Source organism: Myotis myotis, unplaced genomic scaffold, assembly GCF_014108235.1.
Source record: "Myotis myotis isolate mMyoMyo1 unplaced genomic scaffold, mMyoMyo1.p scaffold_m19_p_44, whole genome shotgun sequence".
NCBI lineage: Eukaryota > Metazoa > Chordata > Mammalia > Chiroptera > Vespertilionidae > Myotis > Myotis myotis.
Window position 1 is genome coordinate 778,700 of NW_023416351.1, and position 25,687 is coordinate 804,386.

The 25,687-nt window shown below is 64.0% G+C and overlaps 3 protein-coding genes across 6 annotated transcripts in view; 2 read left to right on the top strand and 1 right to left on the bottom strand.

Annotated features, from left to right (window-relative positions):
- Positions 1-3,790: 3,790 nt before the first annotated feature.
- On the top strand, positions 3,791-8,352 carry ENTPD8 (ectonucleoside triphosphate diphosphohydrolase 8). 2 transcript variants are annotated; one of them, XM_036306923.1, is made up of 11 exons: positions 3,791-3,882; positions 4,637-4,716; positions 5,069-5,213; positions 5,363-5,480; positions 6,019-6,169; positions 6,284-6,443; positions 6,529-6,759; positions 6,840-7,103; positions 7,269-7,379; positions 7,553-7,687; positions 7,775-8,352. In XM_036306923.1, exons 3-11 carry the CDS (start codon positions 5,088-5,090, stop codon positions 7,964-7,966), a joined length of 1,488 nt encoding a protein of 495 aa, XP_036162816.1. In that variant the 5' UTR covers positions 3,791-3,882; positions 4,637-4,716; positions 5,069-5,087; the 3' UTR covers positions 7,967-8,352. The 2 variants fall into 2 exon arrangements, with proteins under 2 accessions (XP_036162816.1, XP_036162817.1); XM_036306924.1 differs by lacking the exon at positions 3,791-3,882 and having other exon boundaries at positions 4,555-4,716.
- A 27-nt stretch (positions 8,353-8,379) lies between these two features.
- On the bottom strand, positions 8,380-18,132 carry NOXA1 (NADPH oxidase activator 1). 2 transcript variants are annotated; one of them, XM_036306921.1, is made up of 14 exons: positions 17,640-17,982; positions 14,142-14,224; positions 13,385-13,493; positions 12,453-12,587; positions 12,105-12,212; positions 11,422-11,484; positions 11,118-11,161; positions 10,311-10,443; positions 9,736-9,775; positions 9,498-9,556; positions 9,165-9,319; positions 8,832-8,943; positions 8,618-8,732; positions 8,380-8,534 (listed from the first exon to the last, which is right to left on the bottom strand). In XM_036306921.1, the coding sequence occupies exons 1-14, from the start codon at positions 17,814-17,816 to the stop codon at positions 8,449-8,451; spliced, it is 1,419 nt and encodes a 472-aa protein (XP_036162814.1). In that variant the 5' UTR covers positions 17,817-17,982; the 3' UTR covers positions 8,380-8,448. The 2 variants fall into 2 exon arrangements, with proteins under 2 accessions (XP_036162814.1, XP_036162815.1); XM_036306922.1 differs by having other exon boundaries at positions 8,618-8,943; positions 9,736-9,829; positions 17,640-18,132.
- Positions 18,133-18,221: 89 nt separating this feature from the next.
- Positions 18,222-25,687, top strand: part of EXD3 (exonuclease 3'-5' domain containing 3) — a 46,121-nt gene continuing 38,655 nt past the window's right edge. For both annotated transcript variants that reach the window (XM_036306919.1, XM_036306920.1), the window contains exons 1-2: positions 18,222-18,378; positions 23,196-23,305. In XM_036306919.1, coding sequence (XP_036162812.1) covers positions 23,251-23,305 — 55 coding nt within the window. In that variant the 5' untranslated portion in view covers positions 18,222-18,378; positions 23,196-23,250. The remainder of the gene's footprint in view (positions 18,379-23,195; positions 23,306-25,687) is intronic.

A 25,687-nucleotide genomic window follows, 5' to 3' on the forward strand; every position in this document is an offset into this window, starting at 1 on the left:
GGTGGCCGCCGGCTGGGCCTGAGGCTGCTGAGCTTCCAGACCTCCCCAGCCAGGGGCCCGCTCCATGGGGGTGGGGACCCGCTGCAGGGAGTGGAGGGCAGGCCCTGAGCCGCGAAGCCTGGGGTCCTGAGAAGGGGCAGGACGGGGAGTGAGGTGCCTTGCCCCTGCCACTTCTGTCTCCACCCGGGCAGTGAGGCCAGGGAGTGACCACAGGACCGCTGGCCTCCCTTAGCCGCCTCATTTCCAGATATGCCCACTGCCACCTGTCCCCTAGCAACCAAGCTGTCACTGGGCACGGCCAGGCCTGCCGACCCCGGTGGCTCCTGGTCCAGTGGCCCGGGGACAAACAGCCGGTGCCAGCCGGTTACCCACAGTGGACGGCGTGGTGCGGCCGGGACAGGGGGGCCGGAGGGTGGCGGACCTGCTCGGGGACAGCCCTGTATCACATCACCCTGCTGGGCGGGGGCGTAGAAGTTTGGGCACCAACTTGAATGGGTAAACTTTTAGGGGTTTAGATTCAATCCCACATGCTGGTCCACATGCTTGAACTTACTATATCACGCACCACAAGGTCATGTGACTCGGGAGGCCTCCGCACCGTCTCAGCTCCTGGGGCCTGGGGACCCCCTGCCCCTCAGGCCTGGCATCTGGGCGACGCTACCGGCACTTCTGCGGCCTGAGCAGACAGCGGCCCACCTACCCGTGCACCGGGGCTCAGAGGGCCCTCAGGCCCGCCCCAGGGCAGCCGGGGGCTCTGCGATGTGCCCTGGCCCCTCGCCCGGCCTCTGCTGGGGACCCTGCAGTCTCGGATGGGGGTCACTTCCGCGCGTGTGTCCCCCCCAGTCCTGAGGGTCGGCGAGGCGGGTAGGGGTTCCGGGCCTGCCCCGCCCTTAGGAGGCTCCAGGTTTACCTCCTGGTTCACCAGGTTCCACTCCCCACACCCGTAACCACCCAGGAGCGGCCTCGTGGAGGGAAAGGTGGCAAACCGGAAGGTGCCCAAGGACAGACAGTACAAACACGGGGAAGCATTCTGGGAAAAGCACAAAACCAGTGAAGTGATGGCTGACGCAGAGGCAGCCGGGGGCGGGGGGGGGGGGGGGGGGGCCAGCACACGAACGCGGCCGAGGTGGTTGGGGAAGAAGTGTTCACGGCACGGAGAGAGGGCCAGGTCCTCAACAGGGAGAACGTTTCTATGTTTTGGTAAAAGACAAGCCAACAGGAAAAGACAAACAGAGATCTGAAGAGACAACTCCTAGAGCAGCGGTTCCCAACCTGTGGGTCGCGGCCCCTCCGGCGGTCGAACGACCCTTTCCCAGGGGTCGCCTAGGACCATCCTGCAGATCAGATGTTTACATGACGATTCATCACAGCAGCAACATGACAGTGATGAAGCAGCCACGAAAATAATGTTATGGTTGGGTCACCACATGAGGAGCTGCATTTAAAGGGCCAGAGGTTGAGAACCGCTGTCCTAGAGGAAAGCAGTCGCCAGAGTGTCTGCGTAGAGCGTCTTAGCCCCGCTCGGAGCTGAGGAAAAGAGCAGGAGGACGGAGGTGTGACTGCTTGGCTGTTGGTCTGGGAAAGCCTTCAGGGCTCTCGGTGCGTGCGCTGGTGGACGGGGGAAAGGCCATGGGAGCGGCTGTCGTCTTGGGAAATAATCTGGCAGCAACTGTTAAGTGTAATGAATCCTGATGGAATAGGAAAGCTGGACGGACTAATTACTAGCAATGAGGTTGAATCAGTAATTAAAAACCTCCCAAAAAACAAGAATCCAGGACCAGATGGCTTCACTGGTGAATTCTACCAAACATTCAAAGAAAAATTAATACCAATCCTTCTCAAACTATTCTAAAAAAAATACCAAAACCTTACCCTGATACCAAAACCAGACAAGGATGCCACACACACACACACACCGTAAAGACCAATATCCCTGGTGACTATAGATGCCAAAATCCTCAGCAAAATATCAGCGAATTCAACAATACATTAAAAGGATACTATATCACAGTCATGTGTGATTTATTCCAGAGATGCAAGGATGAGTCAACATCTACAAATCAGAACAAACCACCCCAAAATGTGTATGAAACCACGAACGACCCCAAATAGCCAAAGCAAGCTTAAGAAAGAAGAAGAAGGCTGGAGGCATTTCACCCCCTGATGTCAAACTATATTACAGAGCTACAGTCATCAAAACAGCATGGCACTGACAGGAAAACACATCGCTGGAACAGAGTAGGGAACCCAGAAAGAAACCCATGGGTTTCTACACGGTCAATTAATTTATGACAAAGGAGCCAAAATTATGCAATGGGGGAAGGACAATCTCTTCAATAAACGATGTTGGGAAAACTGGGCAGCCACACGCCAAAGAATGAAACTGGACCCCTATCTTACACCACACACAAGAATTAACATAAGGGATTAAAAGCTTAAGCAGAAAGCCCCTAGAACAGTGGTTCTCCACCTTCTGGCCCTTTAAATACAGTTCCTCACGTTGTGACCCAACCACACAATTATTTTCGTTGCTACTTCAGAACTGTCATGTTGCTACTGTGAGGAATCGTCATGTAAATACCTGAGATGCAGGATGGTCTGAGGCGACCCCTGTGAAAGGGTCGTTCCACCGCCAAAGGGGTGGGGACCCACAGGTTGAGAACCGCTGCCCTAGAAGACCATACAGGCGGTAATCTCCTTGACATCGGACTTGGCAATGACTCCTTCAAACCTGACACCGAAAGCAAAAGTAACAAAAATAGCAACAGACAAGTTCACCAAACGAAAAGCTCCTGCCCAGAAAGGAAGCCGCCAGCAGAACGAAGGGCAGCTTACAGGATGGGAGAGAGGAACTGCAAGCCATGTGTCTGATAAGGGGCCAGCACGTAAGAAGAGTAAAGAAGTCACACAACAGCTAAAAACAATTTAAAAATCCAACTAAAAAATGGGCAGAAGAGCTTGTCAAAACTTATGACGGAGCCGGGCCGGTGTGGCTCAGTGGTTGAGCGCGGACCCAAGAACCAAGAGGTCGCTGGGGAGGGAGCAGAGAACTGGCTCTCTCCTGCTGGGAAGGGGGGGGGGGCAGTTAAAAGTGGCCTGACTTCAGGACCCCGTGGTCTGTGTCCTCAGTCGGTCAGGGGAGACCTGTGCCCGAACGTCCCTCACCTGTCTCTTCAGGGTCCGAATGCCTTGGACCTTGGACGGGGAGGACGGGAGGTGGGCGCAGAGGAGGGACCGGCGCCTGTGCTGAGCGGGAGAAGCCAGGCTCCGTCCATCCCTGGGACCTCGCCCCCCAAGACAAGCTGTGGAGAAGGAGCCGCTGTTTGGGGAGGGAGGCCAGGGCCCTCCAGCTGTGCAACCAGCAGGCGCCCAGGCTGCAGCCCCGGCCCCCTGACCTGGGCTGGGCCACCTCCGGCCTTTGCTCCCGCTGAGCCCTGGCTCCCCTTCTAGTCACCTGACTCACCTGACTCTGACCTGCCCTCAGCCCAGCCCTGGCGCTTCTGCCAACTGGGGGAGGGTAGGGTCGGAGGGTAATGTCCGCCTCCCAGGAGGGGCGGGCCCACCTGCTTGGGTCCCAGAACAGGGAGGGCAGAGGGGGGACCCCCAGGGGGAACAACCTGGGCACAGGCGGCTGGGGAGAGCCTGGCGGGGGAGTGACTGGCAGGGGCCTGGACTTGGCTTCAGAAGCCTCAGCCGCTGGTCTGCAAGCTCAGGGGGTGGGGGTGGGGCTGGCGCAGGGCTCAGGCTTCCAGGCTTGTCACCTGCCTGCAGATGCAGGTGGGGAGGCTGGTGACTAACGGGGTGGGGAGGGGACAGGCAGGGCCGCAGCCACAGGTGTCTGAGGGACAGCCGTCCAGCTTCCTCCTGCTGCCGCCAGCCCAGGTGAGGGGCCCACCAGTCCTGGGGGTGCTGACCAGTCCAGAGGGACTGTCCTGGTCTGAGGGGGGCTTACCAGTCCTAGGAGGGTGCTGACCGTCCTGGGGGCTCTCCTGACTCTGGGGAGTCGGCCCATTCTCTTTGCCCACCCACTGGGGGTTCAATGCTGTATCCCCTGGAGATGGGGTGTGACATGGGGTCCTGGGTCCCGGGCTCTGACCTGTCACCTGCTTGTCTCTGAGCCGTGGCCAGGCCTGGCCTCGCTGCAGCCCAAGCAGCACCTGCCGCCTCTGGGCCTCTGTCTTCCCTCCTTAAAGTGGCATCAGAGCCACACAGCGGACAGCCCCCCAGCTGTCAGCACCCCTTTAGGGCTGGTCAGGACTGTGGCAGGAGAGGACAGAGGCAGCCTGCCTCCCTGCTCCCTCCTCCCCCTTCCCTGCTCCCTGCTGGCACAGTCTGAATGGAGCACACCACACTAGCCGTGTTTGCCTTCCTGGGGGAATAGATGATACAATACAAAATCACGGGGACCCCAAAGTGCTGCCGACTCTGAGATCAGGTTCCCCGGGCAGCGGTGCCAGCTGGCTCGAGGCTCTGGGTGACCCTGGTGAGCAGCAGCTGAGGCCCTGCCCTCCGGGTCAGCCAGGCCGCTGCCGGGGTGTGGTGGCGTCAGGGGCCGGAATAAAACCTTTCAGCTCAGACTGCAGAAGCTGAGGCTGGGTTTCCCACACAAACCCGGTCTCTGCTAACTGCCCCTCAGGTCCTGTAGTGGAGACACGCTTCCCGGGACGCAGCAACCTCATTCGTCCATCGGGGTGCAGGTCACCTGTGCCTTTCTGGGTAGGCCTGACCTCAGGGCCCAGGGAGGAACCCCACCTGGGAGAGGCCTGGGGGCGGCCCTGAGAGGAGGCAGGAGGTTGGGAGGTGGGGTCCTGGGAGGGGTCCACAGGGCCAGCTGCCAGGACAACGGGGAGGGGCAGGCGGGTGGCCCTGGCCTGCCATGTGGCCTTACAGAGGCTCTGTGGGACTCCCAGTGCAGACCCGGCCTCCGGGGCCCGGCTCCCACCCCCTCCAGCGCCTGTCGCTCCCTGGGCTCCCGAGACGTGGCCTTCGGGCGCCCACTGGCCCAGCGGGGTGGGCAGAACCCCAGGAGGGCGAGTGGTGGAGTCTGACCACTGCCGCCCACCCCCAGGTCCAGCCCCGCCCCCAGCATGAAGCTGACGGGCAAGACACAGGTGCTCACGGCCCTGCTGGGCGCCACGGCAGCCCTGGCCGTCACCGCGCTGGTGCTCACCCTGGTTGAGGCCATCAGCGTCCTCCTGCCCACGGACTCCAAGGTGCGCCCGCAGGGCAGGGGCGGGGCCGATGGGTGTGCCCACAGGGCAAGGGGCGGGGCCGATGGGTGTGCCCACAGGGCGGGGGCGGGGCCAAGGGTGTGTGGGGGTGGGGGTCCCTCCACACCCTCCTGACCCTGTGTCACTCCCAGTTTGGGATCGTGTTCGATGCGGGGTCCTCCCACACGTCCCTCTTTGTGTACCGGTGGCCGGCGGACAAGGAGAACGACACGGGCGTGGTCAGCCAAGCCCTGGCCTGCCAGGTGAAAGGTCAGCAGCCGCTCGGTCAGAGGGGGCGGTGTTGGGAGCTGCCCCCTCCCCCGAGGCTGGACTTCCCAGCCGGTGGAGGGCTGGGAGCTGGCCTAGGCTGGTCTCTGTTCCTCAGCAAGTCGGCAAATTACCCTCAAGGAAAGGAGCTCCGAGAGGTTGGGGGAGAGGCCCCAGGAGGCCCAGCTGGTCTGTGGGTGCTGGGCCGGAGCCTGCAATTGCCTCCCGGGGTCTGGACAGGTCCCGCCTGAGCCCTTCCTGCCTCTCCAGCCTCGGGGGTCCCAGCCCCCAAGCCTCTGCCCCGGCCCCTGTGTGGCTTCCTCCCGGTCTGCAGGCCCCTCCCTTCCTGCATAAGGACCCCCCAGGGTGACCTCACCTAATTAATCTGCAAAGACCCCTATCCCCAACGAGGCCGCATGGAAGGTGCTGGCAGCGGGGAGGATGTGGACACGCCTTTTGGGGACCACTGTCCACCCCCATAGGCCCTTTCAGCCCAGCCAGCCTTCGGGGCCTGGAGCCTGGGCCTGGGATGCCGTTTCAGGGCCGGGGATCTCCTCCTACGCCAGTGACCCTGCGCAGGCTGGCGAGAGCCTGCGGGGCTGCCTGGAGGAGGCGCTGGCCGTGGTTCCGGAGGCGCAGCAGCAGCGGACGCCTGTGTTCCTGGGGGCCACGGCCGGCATGAGGCTGCTCAGGTGAGGAGGGCCATGTGGAGCCCGCACTTGTCGCCGGGAGGGGCCGGAGCCCAGTTCTCAATGCCCTGGGCGGGCACGGCCTCCCGCCAGCTTCGCCCCGTCCGCTCTGCGCAGCCAGAAGAACAGCTCCCAGGCCGAGCACATCTTTGCAGCGGTCGCCCAAGTCCTGGGCCAGGCTCCCCTGGCCTTCTGGGGCGCCGAGCTCCTCTCCGGGCAGGATGAAGGCGCCTTGGGCTGGATCACCATTAACTACGTCCTGGGCCTGCTAGTCAAGGTGCCCCGGGCGGCCTGGTGGGGGCGGGAGGGGCCGAGCTGGCCTGTGTGGCCAGTCCTGGAACCTGGTGCCCGTCTGTGCTCAGTATTCCTTCTCCGGAGAGTGGATCCGGCCCCCGGAGGGGACGCTGGTGGGCGCCCTGGACATGGGCGGGGCCTCCACCCAGATCACCTTCGTGCCCCGAGGCCCCATTCGGGACGAGAGCGCCCAGGCCTCCTTCCGCCTCTACGGCTTCGAGCACCGCGTCTACACCCACAGCTACCCCTGCTTCGGCCGCGACCAGATGCTGAACAGGCTGCTGGCCAGGCTGGTGCAGGTGGGCTCTCGGGGAGCTGGGGGGCCCAAGGGGGGCCTGCCCCAGGCTGGTGCTCATGGCCGTCTCCTGCCCCCCTGCAGAGCAGCCCGGCCCCCCGTGTCCGTCACCCGTGCTACCACAGTGGCTACGTGGACTCGCTGTCCCTGGCCCCGCTGTACGAATCGCCGTGTGTCCAGGCCGCGCCTCCCCCAGACTTCCCCCCGAGCCTGCCTGTGGAGGGGACTGGGAACCCCGGGGCCTGCGTCTCGGCCATCCGGGAGCTCTTCAACTTCCCCAGCTGCCATGGCCGAGAGGACTGCGCCTTCAACGGCGTCTACCAGCCCCCCGTGCGGGGCCAGTTCTATGTGAGCGCTCGGGTCCCAGCCCCGGGGCCTGGTGCCAGGTGGGCCCGGCTGAGCCCTGGGCAGGCGGACAGGCGGGCTCCTGGGGACTGGGTGTGGGGTCGGGAGCACCTGGCCTGCCCGGCGACGCCCCATTGCAGACACCCCCATCTCCTCCCCCCGCCCCAGGCCTTCTCTAACTTCTATCACACCTTCCACTTCCTGAACCTCACGGCTGGGCAGCCGCTGGCCACGGTCAACGCCACCGTCTGGGAGTTCTGCCAGAAGCCCTGGAAGCTGGTGGGTGGGCCCGGACAGCTTCGCTGAGCAGGGACTTGGGGACCCACCCGGACAGGACAGAGTGGCCAGTGGGTTTGGGGGAGCCATGGAAGGGAGGACACCCCTTGGCCTCAGGTGGAACCAGCCCCTCGGGCCTGGGAGGTGTGGCCTCACCTGGCTCCTCACCGGCCCAGGTGGAGGCGGCCTGGCCCGAGCAGCAGCCGTGGTTGCGGGACCACTGCGCCTCCGGCCTCTACATCCTCACGCTCCTGCTCGAGGGCTATGGGTTCAGCGAGGAGACCTGGTCCAGCATCGCGTTCCGCAAGCAGGTGGCTGCCCCCAGGTCCGGGAGGGCGGCTGGAAGGGTGGGGGCTGCACGACCCTGACCGCAGCCCTGACCGCCTGTGTGCCCGCAGGCCGGGGGCGCCGATATCGGCTGGACGCTGGGCTACATGCTGAACCTGACCAACATGATCCCCGCCGAGGCGCCCGCCCAATGGCGGGCAGAGAGCCACGCCGTCTGGGTGGCCAGCGTCGTTTTCGCGGCACTGACCCTCGCGGCCATTCTCACGGTGGCCGCGGCCCAGCTCCTCTGGCCCCGGGACTGAGCACAGCCTCCTGGGGCGGGGGAGGCCCAGCGCCCACAGCCCCGGGCTGCCCGGCCGGGACCCCCAGGCGCCTGCCCGCAGTCCCCCGCGGGGCTCGTCTGTGGGCTCTGACCTGAGTTACTCTGGCCAAGGAGGCCGTGCCGGGGCCCCCATCCTGGCCCCGGGACGCTGGGCTGTGTGACTGTGGCGTAGGGGGATGTGGACCAGGTGCAGCCCGAAGGGGCCTGACTCCCTGGGAGGGGCAGGTGGGGGGCCAGGGTGCCCGGAGTCAGCAGAGCCTCAGGGGGGCAGGGGAGGCCCAGCCTGGAGCCCCGTGTTACTGGCCCACACCCGCTGAATCGGTCACACCTTGGCGGGAGCACTGCTTTTATTAAAACCCTCTCACCACGGGACTTCTCAGGGCTGGTCTTGCAGGCGGGGTAAGGGGGGTGCGGGGGCGGGGGGGCAGGGCAGTTGGCGGGTGGGGGGCAGCAGCGGGCTCCTCAGCGCAGGCCCGCGGGGACCACGAAGCTCTTGGGGAAGATGCCGATGCGGCCGTCGCAGTGGCCCTCCAGCCAGGCCTGGTCCACTGCAAGGGTCCGGCGTGAGCCACGTCCACGCATGGACCCTGGCGCCCGCGGCCCGGAGGGGATGGAGGGCGCTGCTGCCTACCCTCACACAGCACGTCCACGGAGTCCCCCGGCTGCAGGCCCAGGTCCGCGGGTCCCTGGGCGGAGTAGCTGTGCTGGGCCACCACCTGGTAGAGGACAGGCCGGCCGCCCGCTGCCTGTGGCGGAGGGGACACTGCAGGGCCGCGGGCACCAGAGGGCCTGGGGCCGCCCCCTCCCCGAGCCTCCCCACCAGGCCCAGCCCAGCCCAGGCTCACCCGGCACTGCAGCCGCAGCCCTTCGGGGCCCGAGGCCGCCTCCTGCCGGGCCCCCCGCAGGCCCTCCTCTGGGAGGGGGACCCAGCGCCCGCTGTCACCCGGCTCTTGGTAACTGCAAAGAGATCTGTCAGAGCAGCCGCCATGGCGCCCGCTGCGCAGGGAGGGCTGGGGGAGGCTGCTGGCCTCCGACATGACAGCCTCTGCTGGGCCAGCCTCCTCCAGCTGGGCCCTGGCTCCCTCCCTGGTCCCTCCCTGGTCCCTCCCTGGGATCCCTCCCTGGGTCCCTCTCTGAGTCCCAGGCGGGGAGACGCCCAGCTGAGCCCCGCAGGCCACCTGAGCTGCCCATGCTGGGCCTGGAGAGGGAGGGCCTGGCCCAGCAGGGCCCTCAGGCGGGACAGGTCTGCTCCACGGGGGGCTTGCAGGGCCAGGGTGAAGGCGCACTGCACCGTGACGGTCACCCAGGACTCGGGGTCCCCGGCGGCCACGCCCTGGGGTCAGACAGAAAGGTCGGGTGGGATTTGGATGGGGGCTGAGGGCAGGGCCTGAGGGTGGGAGGCTGGGCCTATGGGACTGGGAGGCTAAGTCAGCCGGGGTCCCCGGGGCCATTCAGAGGGACAGGGCCTGGGCTCGGGGCCCCCACGTCCCTGGGGAGTTGGAACCTCTTACCCCAGCACCTGTGGGGTCCTCAGAATGTTCAGGGTCTGGCCCCCCGGGTGCCAGCAGCCCTGTAGAGGGGACAGAGCAGGGACTCAGGTGCCTCAAGAGGGGAACGTTTTGGAGGAACTGCCAGAACCACAGGGAGGCCCGAGGCCACCAGCTTCCTCCTTGCTCCCAGATCCCCAATGCCTGCTCCCTCCACAGAGCCCCCCCTCGTCCCCCACCCCCCGGCCACAGGACACCTTACCTAGAGGAACCTGCTTGCCAAGTTGGTCCGTGTGGGGCCTCTGCAAGGGAAGCCATGGCTCTGCTGGGCCAGGGGTGGGGGCCAGGGCAGGGGCCTGAGGAGGGGGCTAGGGGTGGGGGCCAGGATAGGACTCACGGGTGGGGGGCCAGGGGCCGGTGGGAACAGCAGTGAATGAAGTGGAGGGCCCTTGATAAACCGAATGTGAAATTGAACGGCTCCTCTGTGCGGCAGGACCCCCGATCCTGGTGCTGCCGGTGGGCACACTCAGGGCGCCCTGCCCGTGAAGCCACGGCCCTCCCTCCTCAGCCTCGCCCAGCACCTGGGCACCCCGTGGCCAGGAGGAGAGGCCGGTGCTGGGAGCGTGACTGAGGCGGGGGACCCACAGCAGGAGGTGAGGCCGGCAGGCCAGGCTCTGGGGACCGCCAGGCCCTGTACATGGGGAGCACCAGCCGCTGTCCCCCTGGCTGGTCCCCCAGCAGACACGGAGGCTGCCTGCCCAGCAGTGGCCACCAGTCCCCACACTCAGCCCGGGGGCCTTCAGTACTGCGCCCTGCCACCCCACTGGGCTCACTCACCAGCTCGTCAGAGGTGCCGGGCGCACAGGGGCCGGCCCACCCGGCCTGGTCAGGCCCAGCCTCCAGGTCTGCATGGGAGGGCGTCTTGGGGTCCAGGGGGGTGTCGGCTCTGCAGGCACCTGTGTCGAGGGCCCTGGGGGGAGGGAACCCCAGTCTCAGCGCTCACTTCTCCCTGACGCAGCACCCCCCCCCGGCTGCCCCCTTGGTCCAGGGCTCTGCAAAAGGTGGGCCCGGGGGAGCCCCAGCACCGAGGAGGGAGCAGTGTGGGCCCACACCCTGTGCAACGATGGGCACCACCAGCCGGACGGCCCTCCCTCCAAGGCCGGGGGGGTGCTGACCTCACCCACAGCCCAGCCTGTGCCCCTTCCCGGAGCCTCACTCTGACCCTCCACGCAGCCTGGAGCCCCGAGAGGCCCGAGAGGCGGTCCCATGGGGGCAGGACGGGCTCAGGCAGAGGGAACCTGGGCCTTTGACACATGGGACACAGGAAGGGCTGATGGGACACGGGAAGGGCTAATGGGACACGGGAAGGGCTGATGGGACACGGGAAGGGCTGATGGGACACGGGAAGGGCTGATGGGACAAGGGTAGGGCTGATGGGACACGGGAAGGGCTGATGGGACACGGGAAGGGCTGATGGGACACGGGTAGGGCTGATGGGACATGGGAAGGACTGTGGGAACTGGCCCTGGGGCTCCGGCCAGTTCCGATCTGAGAGAGGACAGGACGGGAGTGGCCATGCTGGTGCCCGGGGCTCCTTCTGGCCCGACAGGAGAGGAAGCTCGCAGGGGAGGCACCCCTTCCTACCTTGGGCCAGCCTGGGGCCTGGCTCCACCATCCTCACCCCGAACCTGTGGGCACAGGGTGGCATCCGGCTCAGCACAGACTCCGGGGGAGCGCCAGGCCAGGCAGCTGGCAGGGCTCCCCAGGCAGGACTGGGATGCACAGGCTGTTGCATAGGAGGGGACGGCCACCCCCAACTTCCCATTAGAGGAAAGTTGGGGAGCCCGAGGAGGGTCAGAGCAGGTGGCATCTCCCTTCCTCGGCAGGAGAGAGCTGCCACCCTCTGACCCCAAACCCCGAGGCGGGGGCTGGGGAGGTGCCCACCCACCTGGGGCCGCTGAGGCCAGACGCCCTGGTTTCGGGCCTCGAGCGCAGGAGAGGCCACCACCACCTGGGGAGGGACGGCAGGGGGGTGCCGGTCAGGGGCGCCAGCCGCACCCCAAGGCCTGTGATGTCCACTCCCAGCCCTGGCTGCCTGCCCACACCCCAAGTCTCCACCTGCGGGGCGGGGCTGCCCTGGCCCTCGGCCTCCAGGCCACGCGGGGCTGGCCTGTGCCAGTCACTAAGCTATTTCTAGTACAACTTTTACAGCATCCTTGCTTCTTAGGAAGTCTACTGCGAAGGTGGAGTCTAATAGGACTCACTTCCCCGGTGCACCTGCCCGCGGGGACCAGCTGCTCCGTGTCCTGTGAGGCGGTGCTGCGCCCGCCCCGGCCCGACCCGGCGGGCACCCTGTGGCCAGGCCAGCCTGCTCGGGCCCAGCCCTCGGCTCTGAGGACACGGTGAGGCGGGAGCACCTGGGTCCCAGGCACGTGAGCCATTTGGAGACACGCCCCCAGCCCTGCGCCCACTCTCCACCCACCAAGGCCTTTCCAGGGACATGCACAGACCCCGTGTGTCCCCGTGAGCACAGCCGGGTGCTCAGGACACCTTGTGAGCCCCCCCGCCCCCCCTCCCCACGCCCGCGCTGGGCCAGGAGACCTGGGGCCCGGCAGTGGGAAGAGCCCCTACCTTGGCCTTGCCCAGGAAGTCCACATGCTCCAGGTGCTCCAGGTGCCGCCGGGGGGGCCGGAAGACCTCGCCCCTGGGGACCAGCCGGGGCTGCAGGGGAGCCTGTTTCTGGGGGCGTGGGCCACGCAGATGTGTCTGAGCAGGAGGGTCTCCCCACAGCCACGCCGCGCCCCCGCCCAGCCCCGCCACACCCAGCCGCCTCCCTCCGAAGCGGCTTCATCTCCGATGGCTGGTCCGAGGCGTCTGCACGTGTGTGAGCCCCAAGCTGCAGCTCTGAGCCCCGGAAGCCGATCTGGGTCGGTTCAGGAGCCAGCGGAGGGCCGGCCGGCTCTCCTCACCGACCCTCACCTGCACTTGAGCCAGGGCGACGCGCAGGTCCCCGCGGGCCCCGTCCGGCCCCGTGGCGGCGGCTGCCTCGAGGCTGCGGGTGGCCTCGGCCCAGAGCCCCAGTGCGCACTGCGCGGTCGCCGCGTTGAACAGCACCTGGGGGCCAGGTGAACGGTGGGGCGCAGCCAGGACCCGCCCCGGTCCCACCCCAGGTCAGCCCTTCACGCCCCAGCCAAGCCCTGGTCTTGCTCCAGGCCCGTCCCCAGTCCCACGGCAGGGTCCCCCCTGATCCAGCCGCCACACTCCCGGCCACAGCGCCAGGGCCTCCCGGTGCCTGGTTCAGTGGTGGTCGCTCCCAGACCCACCTCCCATCCCTGGGGCGTCCTCTGGACTGTCTCACCCCTGTTCTGCGCCCGGCGGGACCCCTCATGGCCCCTTCCTCCCTGCACTGCACCCCATGGATCTGGGGTGCTGCCTTCTTGGCCTGTCCCCTCCCTCCATGGAAAAGGGCTTTTGACGGACACATGGGATTGGGGTAAGGCCTGCGGCGACACGACCCTCCTAGAGCCACTGCCACCCCTGGGTCCCGCACCAGGGCCTGCTGGGAGCTACCTGCACTGCTCAGTGCCCTGGGCCGGGGACACAGGTGGGCTGTGGGCCCGCACCTGACGGGCCTTTCCCACGACCCCCAGAGGCTCCAAGGCCCCATGTTGCTAGGCATGCTGGGGGTGGTGTGGGCACGGGGGGGGGGTGCCTCCCGATGCCCCTCTCCCCCAGGGCCCCAGCCTCCTTGGGGTAGAAGAGTGACCAGCGGGGACTGGGGGACCCCTGGCCAGAGGGAGCCTCTGTGCACATAGCCCCCCCGTGACAGTAACAGACAGGGGGGCCCCCTGAGTGGCCACCTGCCCATGGACAGCGTCCAGAGGCCTGGCCGGCCCCGCCCTCACGCTTACCTCCCAGGCCTGCAGCTTGAAGCGCAGGCCCAGCTGCGTGTAGTCGATGGCGGCGTTCCCCCTCAGCTGGGCCAGGGCCTGCTGGAAGTCCGCCAGGGCCTCCTGGGACCTGCAGGAGCCAGGGCCGCGGCTTTAGGGGGCAGCCCTGCCCAGCCTGCCCCGCCCAGGCTCCAGGGACACCTGCTGGGGCCGTGGTGGTCACTCAGGTCCCAACGAAGGGCTCAATGCTCAGATGTGGCTGCATCTCGAATGTTGGGTGGTGCCCAGCTCTGAATTCTGGGTATCTCGCTCCCATGCCTGGGTCCCGTCTGTACCCCAGACCGTCTCTTGAACCTCAGCTGTGCCCTGGGCATTTCCCTCCTGCTTCTCAGGCCCCCCTTCCCGGTAGAGCCCCACTGAGAGCTCCCTTCCCCCACCAACCCCCTGCCCCCAGGGAGGCTCCAGCTGAGTGTGGGGCCATCTGTGGGGCTCATCTTGGGAAGGGCCACAGTGCGACAGCCTGGTGAGCAGCGAGGACCCCAGGCACCCGTGGACAGACCCCTCCAGCCCTGCCTCAGCTTCCACAGGCCCTGCTGCAGCGAAGGAGCAAAGGGGGGGGGGGGGCGCCCTCCATGGCGCTGCGTGCGCCTCACAGTGACTAGAGGCTGTGGCTCTGCCCTGCACCCTGCTCCGTCCAGTCCCAGGGGGTGACCCTGGGAGGGGCGGAGGCAGGCGCACAAGGGGCCTTCAGAGGAGGAACCCAGAGCCCTGCGCTCACCTCCCCACCTGGAGGCGGGCCACTCCGCGCTGGAAGAAGCCAACAGCCAGGCAGGCATCCTTGGTCACTGCCTGGTCAAATGCCTGGGAAGAAAAATGCCCGTGGAATGCCAAGGTCTGTAACCCACCACCCCGTGTCCCAGACCCGGGCCGGGCGCATGACCAGCGACGGGCCAAGGAATTCCATCGGCCCTGGGACAGCCGCCTGCAGGGTCGGCCCCTGCACCAGCCAGAGGCCCTCGGAGCTCTCGCCTGGGCGCACAGGGCATTCAGGCCCCTTCGCTGCCACAGCCTCAACCCCACCCCACCCTGAGCTCCCCAGATGCCTTTCCAGGCTCAGAGCACAAGGAGGTCCTGCCGCACCATGTTGTTTGCCAGGAGGACCAGGGGAGCCGACCGGAGGCGCGCAGATGAGTCACCTCGGGATGCAGTTATGCAAGACTTTTGTCTTGTGGAAACCCTATTTTGGGAGCTCACACGCAATGACACACTTATCTAGTGGAATCAGAAAGAACATGCAGCTCTTCCTAAACCACACTCGGGATGACGTCATCTGCTCCTGAGGAGGACGGAGGCCGAGGGTCAGGGTCCTGCTCTCGCAGCTGTGGGGGGAGGGGGAGGGGCTTGTGGCTGAACCTGACCCAGGTGGGCGGCGCGCAGAGACTGCGGGGCGCGCAGGGCAGTGACGTCGTTTGTTCGCTCGCTGTCCCGCCCGGGAGCCGCCAGACCCAGGCTCCTGTGGAGCCCACACACAGGGTGCGGCCCCGCGCACCCCCTCACCGGGCTGCCCCCTGCACGCCCCACACTGGGGATCGAGCCCGCAACCTGGGCCTGTGCTCCTGGTTCATAGGTGGGCGCTCAGCCCCTGAGCCACCGCGGCAGGGCTGCCTGGTTGTTTTTTTAAATCTCTGTACAGTGGGGCCTTGACTTACGAGTGTCCCGACTAGCGAGTTTTTTGAGATACCAGCTGTCCCTCCGCCGACTTTTTGCACTGAGTTGACAGAGTAATTTGAGAGCTTGTTTGGAGGTTCTAGCAGGGGAGCGCAGCTACTCCTATACCCTTGACCGAAGACCGGTCCCCTCCTGGGGGGGGGGGGGGGTCGTCCTCTTTGACCAAGCGCGCAGCTTGGGGGGGACGCACATGGATCAGTGAGGGAGGAGGGGGACACCCGCCTAGCCAGCCAGATCAGCCCAATCAACCCTGGCGATCAATGGGGTGACAGAGGTCGCAGCCAGATCGCCCTCACATCCACACAGAATAATTTGAGTTAACGAGCTCGTTAATGAGCTCCGTCTCTGAACGAATTAAACTCGTAAGTCAAGGCCCCACTGTATTACTAATGAGTCCCATCGACTGCTACCTGAGGTTACTGACCTCAGACAACACTCCGGCTCCTCCTCTGAGGAGGGGAGCCTTGAACACGCAGACGCCTCCGCCACACCTGCGTCCCTCTCCAGTTAAATCGCAGTTTAGGCGGATGTGATTGACTGGACGCCTGTGACCTGGTTTGCTGCTGAACTACCTGGTGTCCAGTGATCGGATTCCCTTCCGTGGACAACATTTAACGGAAAGGGTCACCGAGAGCTGTGGGTCCGTATGCAAGGCCAGACATGGCGGAGGGTCCCCGGTGCATTTTGCCCAGTCCCTTCGCTGGAGGAGTTTGGGAGGCCCTGACATGGATGTCTTTATAATATATATATATATATATATTATTGATTGCAGAGAGGAAGGGAGAGGGAGAGAGGGACAGAAACATCAATGATGAGAGAGAATCATGGGTCAGCTGCCGGGAGCCGGTCCATGCTTGCTGTTTCAAGGGTCCTGGCATATGTGGCATGCTGTTCTTAATATGTTTGCTCACCTTCTTGGCACTATGTGTTTTGACCAAGGTCTCTGAGAAAGGTTGTTTCCCCAGGTAGGGATTTTCCCCTGAAGTTAGGGAGGGAATAAAACCTCTTAACTAAGTGCCAGGCGGGTAATTAATCTCTTTAACTATGAACAATCATGCTTAAGCTACATAATCTTTACTCCCTGGAATGGAGATAAGAAACGCCCTAACCTTTGTAATAGAGATTGATAGGATTGAATCAACTGGTATAAATACAGATGTAATAAGACAGCAAGACACAGAACTTAGAATACGGAACCAAGAGAGAGAGAACCTAGGCACAGAACCTACACAGAACGTTCTCTAGAGACAGAAGAACTTCGCTGGAGAGAACATGGCAAAAGATCCTGGACAGAAACTGGCCTCAGAACCTAGAGACAGAACCTAATGAGAGAACATGGCAAAAGATCCTGGACTGAACCTGACTACAGAAATTGGCAAGAGAACCTGACTAGAACCTGGTGACTGAACCTGGCTGGAGAACCTGGACAGAACCTGGCTGGAGAATCTAGCAAGGGAACATGGCTACAGAACCTGGCTGGAGAACCTAGCAGGAGAACATGGACACAGAACCTGGCTGGAGAACCTAGCGAGGGAACATGGCTACAGAACCTGGCTGGAGAACCTGGAGAACCTAGCAAGAGAACATGGACACAGAACCTGGCTGGAGGTCCTAAGCAGAACTTCACTGGAGATCCAGACCAGAACTTGGCTGGAGATCCTGGCTAGGCTGCTGATCAACTGAACGCTGTCTCTGTGTCATTCCTTCTTCGCCGACTCCATCCACACCTTTGGGGACCCCTGGACCTGCTGGGGTTGGACCCCAGCAGTCAGCTGCCTCCTGCACGCCCCCTACTGGGGATGGAGCCCCCAACCCAGGCACCTGGCCTGACAGGGAATGGAACCGTGACCTCCTGGTTCTTAGGTCAACGTTCAGCCACGGAGCCATGCCCTGCCGGCTGGGCATACACTCTTTTTTCATTTTCACCGACAGAAATTGGGGTACAGCGTCGTCGCTGGATGAGCTTTAAAGCCTTTAAAGGGCAGAGAGTTGCTCTGTGCCGCCCCCTGGGTAAAGCCAGGTGTGTGTGCCCTTGTGCACCACTGAGTTCTTGGTTGTTTGGGGGTGCAGGTTGGGAGACAGGTGGGCACTCACATCTGGGGTTTGGGCAAAGAACCGTCTCCTACCGCAGGCATCTGCTGAAACCCCAGACTTTACATCTGGGGGACAGGTGTGTCCCTTCTCAGCGGGGTCCAGCCGCCAGCTTGTTTCCGGGTATGTGAGCACGTCGCCCGGGAGCACCTGAGCGGGTGTTGGCCCTGGCACTGGGTCAGCGCACAGGGGAGGCGCGGAGGAACCTGACCCTCGTGCTGGCCCTGACTGGGCTCCGGGAGAGGGTCCCCGCCCACCGGCTCCGCCTCAGGTGTCCACTGGGGCAGAACACTGACCGGATGTCTCCAGGTGACCCCGGGAGGAAGGGCGGGGCCCTGCAGCGGGGTCTTTATCACTTGGCTGTGCACCCGGAGCGGTAAGGCCCCGGTGTCGGTGTCCGGGAGCAGCCTCCCCCAGAGGTGGAGTCTCCGCGACCAACCCGGGCGCCCTGGCTCACCCGCAGCGCGGCCTCCGGGTCCCCGGCCAGCAGGTGCACGCAGCCCACGTTGAAGCACATCTTGGCGGGCGGCTCCGGGAAGCCCGAGAAGAGGCGCAGCGCGCAGCCCCAGTCCCCGCGCTCCACGGCCTCCACGCCCCGCTGCCAGTCTCGCACCTGGTCCCCGAGCGAGGGCATGGCGGCGTCCGCACCTGTCTCGCCGCCGCGGAAGTCCCTGCTTCCGGGTAGGAGCGCGGCAGGTGGCGGGTGGGGTGCAGGGAAGGGTTCGGTGAGATGACCGCAGAGCAGGGACGTCTGGGTCCGGAGATGGGCTCGGGCTGTGGGGTCCCCCCGAGGCCGGTCGGGGGGTCAGGGGAGACGGACTGACTGCTGGGCACGTGTCCGGGGGCAGGATGTCCGTGAGAGCCAGGTGCGCCACGCCACCTGCTCTCCTAGGCGCCCCCGGGGGCAGGGAGGCCCCGCCCCTTCCCGCATGACCACGCCCCACGCCCCGCCCAGTGGTCCGGCCCCACTGGGAAATGGCCCCGCCCTTTCCGTGGAAGCCCCGCCCCTCCATGGCCTGACCCCGCCCCCTCAGGACTTCCGCCAAAACGCTCCAAGCGCTCGCGCCGCCGCTTCAGCCCGGATCCTGGGACCCGCCCGGCTGCGTGGCCTGGGTGCTCCAGGGAAAGCCGTCCGGGTCCTTCGCTACCGCTACTGCCGGGGCTGAGCCAAGGTTCCGGGCGGCCCCCGAGTTCAGGTGAGCGCCCCCCGGGGTGCGCGCAGAGGCGGGCGGGCTGAGGCGCAGGAGGCCGGGCTGGGCCTCGGGGCAGCGGGTGGGCAGGGCCTCGGCCCAGCACCCTCAGGGGCCGAGCTGTCGCCGCCACCCGCCCGCCCGGGCCGAGTCTGACGGGCGCGAAGTCCAGGTCTTTGCGCTCTGGAGCCGGGTTGCGCCTGGAGCGCGTCCTGGCCTCGGGCCACCGGCCGGCGCTGCGGAGGGCACCCGGGGGGACCCAGAGGCGGGTCACCACTGGGCGGGGGGCTGGGGAAAGCAGGGTGCAGCGCCCGGGCCACACTTCTGGGTCTGCCTCTCAGGAGCCCACGGCCCCCGTCCCCGCCTCCCAGGGCCCCCATCCTCCCCCGAGGTGGGGTCTTGGCGAGCGGGCCGAACCCAGCCTCCTCCGGCCTCGGGGCGGGTTTGCCCAGACGGGCCCTGGGGTCCCGAAGGCGGAAGTCCTGCCACAAAGACGGGTTTGCTTGGGGGCCGCAGCGAATGGCTGCCCGGGGCAGGCAGGCTGCGTACACCGGGCCCGTCTCACGAGACAGGGAAGGAGGAAGTGGGAGCGGCGGGGCGGCGAACGTCCGCGGGAGGGAGCGCGGGGCGGGGAGGCGGAGTGCGGGGCGGGAAGGCGGAGCGCGGGGCGGGGAGGCAGCGCGGGGCGGGGAGGCGGAGCGCGGGGCGGGGAGGCGGAGTGCGGGGCGGAGCGCGGGGCGGGGAGGCGGGGCAGGGGCGGGGAGGCGGAGTGCGGGGGCGGAGCGCGGGGCGGGGAGCTCGGGGCGGGGAGGCGGAGCGCGGGGCCGGTCCTGCATCGCACAGCGCCCCCTGCTGGCCCCGAAGGCGGCTTCCTTCCTGCGCTTCCCGCAGCCCAGGAGGGTCCAGGATCAGGACCGCCCGGCGCGGAGGGCGGAGCGAGACCTCGCTTTTATTTTTTATTTATTATTTTTTAAAATATATTTCTTTATTGATTTCAGAGAGGAAGGGAGAGAGAGATAGAAACATCAATGATGAGAGAATCATCGATCGGCTGCTTCCTGCACGCCCCCTACTGGAGGTGGAGCCCGCAACCCAGGCCTGTGCCCTGAGCCGGAATCGAACCCGGGACCCCTCAGTCCGCAGTCCGATGCTCTGTCCAGGGAACCAAACCCTCCCTGGCGAGATGCGTTGAGCTTTAGGAATTAGCTCAGGCAGTGGTGGGCCGGCAAGTTCCGAACCCGCCGGCGGGTCCCAGGCCGGGCCGGGCCGGGCCGGGCCGAGCTGGTGCCGCAGCTCCCTCTTCCCAGGACCCTCCACGTGGACCTTGAAAACGAGCGGCCAGGCCCTCGGGAGCAGCACAGGCTAGCAGTTCGGAGAGCTCCTGCAGCAGATCCGCGGGCGGGCGGGCGACGAAGGAGGGGACCTCCCTTTGGGAAAAGGGAGGAGGCTGGGGAGGCGGTGGCCACAGTCCGGCGGAAGGGAGAGCTCGGGAAGGTGGTTTCTCGCTGGCCCAGGTGCCGGCCGGGGTCCCGCTGGTGGGCCTGCCCGGTGGCCTCTCTGGGTCTGTAACTGACATGGGGGTTGAGCGCCCCCTGCCGGCCTCGCATCCGTTTTAAGTGACTGCGCCCAGCATGCCAGCGGCCTGGGTCGCCTGTGAACTGACCCCATGGAAACCTGGGGCCTGGCCAGCTTCCTGTGGCGGCCCCTGGCAAGTCCAAGTCATCCTCCCTGTGAGGTCAGAGGGCCCCAGAGATGGGGCGGCCCAGCCATTAGGGACCGTGGGGTCGGGCTGCCCTCTCCGTGCCCAGCGCTGTGCCGTGTCCCCCAGGAGAGGCCAGGCGGGATATGGACAGACAGGTGGGCTCATGGGAGACCCTGATGGAGAGCAGCCGTGATGGGGTGAGCAGCACCTGGACAACAGATGGGCCCCCAGCTCCCGGCCGCTGCCAACTCGGGACCCTGGAGGGTGGGGGTCTCGTGAAGGGGGATGGGGAAGTGGGGGCTGGCCTGGGGACTGTATGGGGTGCGGTACTCGGGGGTTGTGTGGGGGGGCAGTGACTCCGTGTGGGCCCTGCTGTGGCTGGTGCCCTGGAACGTGTGGGGAAGGCGTGTGCACCTGTCCAGGCGGCAAGCAGCCGGTCTGACTGCCCACATGGGGCGCTGCCCTGACCGCATGTCTCTAGGAGAAAGTGAAAGGGAATCGGGGTGCAGTGGGAGGAACGGGCCAAACCTTGGTTCTCTCCCCTGTGTGTGGCCAGCAGCCCCCTCCTGCTCTCACAGAGGGTCGGAGAGAAGGGGTACCCAGCTGCTGGGCCCCCCACCTCCCCAGGGCCTGAACAGCTAGCATGGGGCAGTGCTGCCACTTTCAGGAGAAGGAACCATGGGTGTCCAGGTCCCCTGTTATGGCTGAACCGTGTCGACCCCCAAATTCATGTTGAAGCCCTGACTCCCAGTGGCCATATTTGGAGATGGGGCTTTTATTTGTTTACTAGAGGCCCAGTGCACGAAATTAGTGCATTTGGGGGGGGGTCCTCAGCCCGGGTTGCGAGAGGGCACAGGCCAGGCCGAGGGACCCCACTGGTGCACGATTGGGGCCAGGGAGGGACGTGGGAGGTTGGCCAGCCAGGGAGGGACTGTGGAAGGGCTCCAGGGCATGTCCGGCCCATCTCCCTCAGCCCTGATTGGCTGGACCCCAGCAGCAAGCTAACCTACTGGTCAGAGCGTCTGCCCCCTGGTGGTCAGTGCACATTATAGAGACTGGTCGACTGGTCAACTCTCTGCCCCCTGGTGGTCAGTTCACGTCATAGCAAGCAGTTGAGCGGCCTCAGCATATCATTAGCATATTATACTTTGATTGGTTGAATGGACGACCGGATGACTGGACACTTAGCATATTAGGCTTTTATTATATAGGATTTTTTAAAAATATATTTTATTGATTTTTTACAGAGAGGAAGGGAGAGAGATAGCTAGAAACATCGATGAGAGAGAAACATCGATCAGCCGCCTCCTGCACATCTCCCACTGGGGATGTGCCCGCAACCCAGGCACATGCCCTTGACCGGAATCGAACCTGGAACCCTTCAGTCCGCAGGCCAACGCTCTATCCACTGAGCCAAACCGGTTTCGGCTATTATATAGGATTTTTAAAATATATTTTCATTGATTTTAGAGAGGAAGGGAGAGAGATAGAGATAGAAACATCAGTGATGAGAGAATCATGGATTGGCTGCCTCCTTCATGCCCCCCACTGGGGATGAAGCCCACAGCCTGGGCATATGCCCTTGACTAAAATTGAACCCGGGATCCTTCAGTCCACAGGCCGACGCTCTACCCACTGAACCACACCGGCTTGGGCTGGAGACGGGTTTTTAAAGAGGCGATTTAGGTGAAATGAGGTTCTCTGTAACTGGTGACCTCATGAGAGGAGGAGAGGAGGACCGTGAGGACACGGGAGAGGACAGCCTGTCCACAGACCTGCCACCTCCTCTGCGGCAGGACGCAGTGCGCCGGGCCCAGGTCAGGGGGCATGGCTGGCAGGTCACCCCAGGCCCCCCGCGGGCCCTGCCCTGCTCGCAGGAAGCAGGGCCGCGTGTTGCTTGATGTCCGCAATCGGTGCCCGAACTCTGTTTTCCGGTTGATGTGTTTGCACTGGGAGGGCTGGCCGGCACCGGTCCACGTGGCCAGAGCGGAAGTCTGGAGCGGACGGTGCAGGGAAGAGGCGTCGGGTGGTCCCCACACGGCTCGGCTGTGAGCAGGGTTTGCAGGGCCGTCTTCACAGGCCCACCGCATGCCTGGTGCCGGGAGCCCACTGCTCTGCTGCCGCGTCCGGGAGCTGCGGTGCGTGGGCCCACAGTGAGCTCTTACCTCTAAGCTGGCCAGTCAGACAGGAAACCCAAGAAATGGCCAAACTGTATATTCCTTAGGAATATGGGCGTGCCCGGCCAGTGTGGCTCAGTGGTTGACCGATGGCCTGTGAACCAGAAGGTCAGGGTTCAATTCCCAGTCAGGGCATATGCCTGGGTCGCAGGCTCGATCCCCAGTGGGGGGCATGCAGGAGGCAGCCGATCCGTGATCCTCTCTCATCACTGATGTCTCTCTCTCCCTCTCCTTTACTCTCTGAGATCAAATGTATTAAAAAAAAAGAGAGAAATATGGACGTAAAGATCCACAGAGACAACCGAGGAGCCCCTGGGAGTGGCCTCGAGGTGGGCTGTCTCCGACGCCTGGGTCAGGCCGGCCTGGACCTGCAGGCGGCCATGTGTGGTCCTGTGATACCCACAGCCGCCTGTGAGCAGGAAGTCTTTATTTATTTTTTTTTAAATATATTTTATTGATTTTTTACAGAGAGGAAGGGAGAGGGATAGAGAGTTAGAAACATCGATGAGAGAGAAACATTGATCAGCTGCCTCCTGCACACCCCCTAACTGGGGATGTACCCACAGCCAAGGTACATGCCCTTGGCCAGAATCGAACCCGGGACCTTTCAGTCCGCAGGCCAACGCTCTATCCACTGAGCCAAACCGACCAGAGCATAGCAAGAAGTCTTTACAAGGCCTCGAGAAAACAGGCTCAAGGAGGAAAAATAGGGTGCTCTCCGCAAATGCGGGAGCGCGTCCAGTGTCAAATGCGCATCCGCGGGAACCTGGTGGCCACCTGCGACGGGTACAGCCTGGGCGAGCCGCGGGGGCTCGTGGGTTCTCGCTGCAGGTCCACCCGGGGGTCCCCCAGCCCCTGAGATAGGGAGGTGGCCCTGTGTGCCTGCTTCGGGATCCCTCCGCCTCCCCAGGTGGGACCCAGGCCTGATTGTCCCTCTTCTCTAGTCCCACCTTCCTCAGGCTGCCTGCGGCCTCCCTGTGCCTTCCCGCCGCCCTGAGGATGGACCCCGGACACCCCCCCGCTGGTGCAGACCCCGCTGGTGACCCTGCTCCTGGTGAGTGCTGTTGTGTGGGGGGCTGTGTCCCCACAGTCCTGAGTCCAGCTGGGCTGCGTTTGGCTGCCGGGAGCCGGTCCATCCTTGCTGTTTCAAGGGACCTGGCATATATGGCATACTGTTCTTAATATGTTTGCTCACCTTCTTGGCACTATGTGTTTTAACCAAGGTCACCTCTCTGAGAAAGGTTGTTTCCCCAGGTAGGGATTTTCCCCTGAAGTTAGGGAGGGAATAAAACCCCTTAACTAAGTGCCAGGCGGGTAATTAATCACTTTAACTATGAACAATCGTGCTTAAGCTACATAATCTTTACTCCCTGGAATGGAGATAAGAAACGCCCTAACCTTTGGAATAGAGATTGATAGGATTGGAGTCAACTGGTATAAATACAGATGTAACAAGACAACAGGACATAGAACCTAGACACAGAACCTAGACACAGAACCTAGACACAGAACTTACACAGAACCTAGAGACAGAAGAACTTCGCTGGAGAGAACATGGCAAAAGATCCTGGTCAGAAACTGGCCACAGAACCTAGAGACAGAACCTAGCGAGAGAACCTGGCCACAGAACCTAGAGACAGAACCTAGACACAGAACTTACACAGAACCTAGAGACAGAAGAACTTCGCTGGAGAGAACATGGCAAAAGATCCTGGTCAGAAACTGGCCACAGAACCTAGAGACAGAACCTAGCGAGAGAACCTGGCCACAGAACCTAGAGACAGAACCTAGCGAGAGAACATGGCAAGAGAACCTGGACAGAACCTGGCTAGAGAACCTCGCTATGATGATCATCTGAACACTGTCTCTGTGTCATTCCTTCTTTGCCGACTCCATCCACACCTTTGGGGACCCCTGGACCTGCTGGGGTTGGACCCCAGCATTTGGCGGGGGGAGGGGTGCGGGGTGCGTGCTGGGGCGTGTGTGTCGGGGGAGTGACACGGGTCTGTGAGTGTGGTTTGTGCAGGGTGTGTTCTGTGGTGCACGTGCATGATCCACGTGTGGGATGCCACGTGCATGTGCAGAGTGGGGGTTCTGTGCTGGGGTACACATGGGGTACGGGTGCTGGCCCCCCGTCTGTGCTGAGCAGCTGGTGGTGAGGCTCCCCTTTGCTGATGAAGCAGGACAACGGGCTCAGATGGGGTGGACCAGGGGCCGCGGCGGCAGAGCAGTGGGCTCCCGGCGGGCGGCCTCTCAGAAACAGCCCACGGGTGGGAATGCGGGCGGGAGACTCACGGGGCTCACACCTCGGCCCTTTCCCGGGTGGACGGCCCAGGCTGGGCCCCTCGGCGCCGTGGGGAGGGTGGATGGCCAGTCCTGGACTGACAGCCACTGTGACAAACACAGGTGTCTGGTGCCCCCGGGTGCTCAGGCCGCCGGTGGACACACCCTGCGGTCTGGGCGGACACACCCTGTGGTCTGGGCAGCCCGGGTCAGTGTTGGGACTGGGCCCTGCTGGGCCGATGGCCGCGCCAGGCCGGGGTAGGAGCCTTTGAGATCCTGAGCCGAGAGCCGCCACCTGCCCCTGGGGTGTGCTTTCGCCGGCTGCTCGGTGGGGCTTGGGGTGGCTCCGTGGAGACCGCCCGCTGCTGGAGGCCAGGTGTCTGCCAACCAGCTCTCAGTCCAGCCCACCCGGGACTCCCTGCCCCCGCTCCACCCACTTCGTGTCCCATTTCTCAGCCCAGCTGCGGGATGAGGTAACCGGGTCTGTGTAGACAGTAACTTGGCAGCTGGGTTTTTCTGGAACGTGTCTGTGTCTCACAGGGAAGTGGGTCTGCCCTGCCCCTCCCCATGGGGTCAGAGACCCTGCAGGCAGCCCCACAACTGTCGAGGTCTGGGGGTGCTGAGGATGGTGGGCAGGTCCCTCGCCCGGCCCTGCTGCCTGCCCCTCCTGGGGGGGAGGGTACTGTTGGGCATGGCCTGGCCCTGCTGCCCCTCCTGGGGGGGAGGGTACTGTTGGGCGTGGCCTGAGAGGCCCCAAACACAGGCACAACCAGGGAGTAGTTAGTGTCACACCATGTGGAGCCCTGTTAGTCTAGCGCAGCGATTCTCAACCTGTGGGTCGCGATCCCTTTGGGGGTCGAACGACCCTTTCACAGGGGTCGCCTAAGACCATCGGAAAACACATATATAATTACATATTGTTTTTGTGATTAATCACTAGGCTTTAATTATGCCCAATTTGTAACAATGAAAATACATCCTGCATATCAGATATGTACATGACGATTCATAACAGTAGCAACATTACAGTTAGGAAGTAGCAGCGACAATAATGTTATGGTTGGGGTCACCACAGCATGAGGAGCTGTATTAAAGGGTCCGGCATCAGGAAGGTTGAGAACCACTGGCCTAGCGTCTCTCAGTCACAGGCGTG

Coding starts and splice junctions, on each gene's coding strand:
- NOXA1 (XM_036306922.1), bottom strand. CDS start 17,816: ATGCCCTCGCTCGGGGACCAGGTGCGAGACTGGCAGCGGGGCGTGGAG. Junction 14,225..17,639: donor ACCCGGAGGCCGCGCTGCGG/GTGAGCCAGGGC, acceptor TTTTCTTCCCAG/GCATTTGACCAGGCAGTGAC. Junction 9,320..9,497: donor AGGACCCCACAGGTGCTGGG/GTAAGAGGTTCC, acceptor GTCTGACCCCAG/GGCGTGGCCGCCGGGGACCC.
- ENTPD8 (XM_036306923.1), top strand. CDS start 5,088: ATGAAGCTGACGGGCAAGACACAGGTGCTCACGGCCCTGCTGGGCGCC. Junction 5,481..6,018: donor CCTGGCCTGCCAGGTGAAAG/GTCAGCAGCCGC, acceptor ATGCCGTTTCAG/GGCCGGGGATCTCCTCCTAC. Junction 6,170..6,283: donor GCCGGCATGAGGCTGCTCAG/GTGAGGAGGGCC, acceptor CGCTCTGCGCAG/CCAGAAGAACAGCTCCCAGG.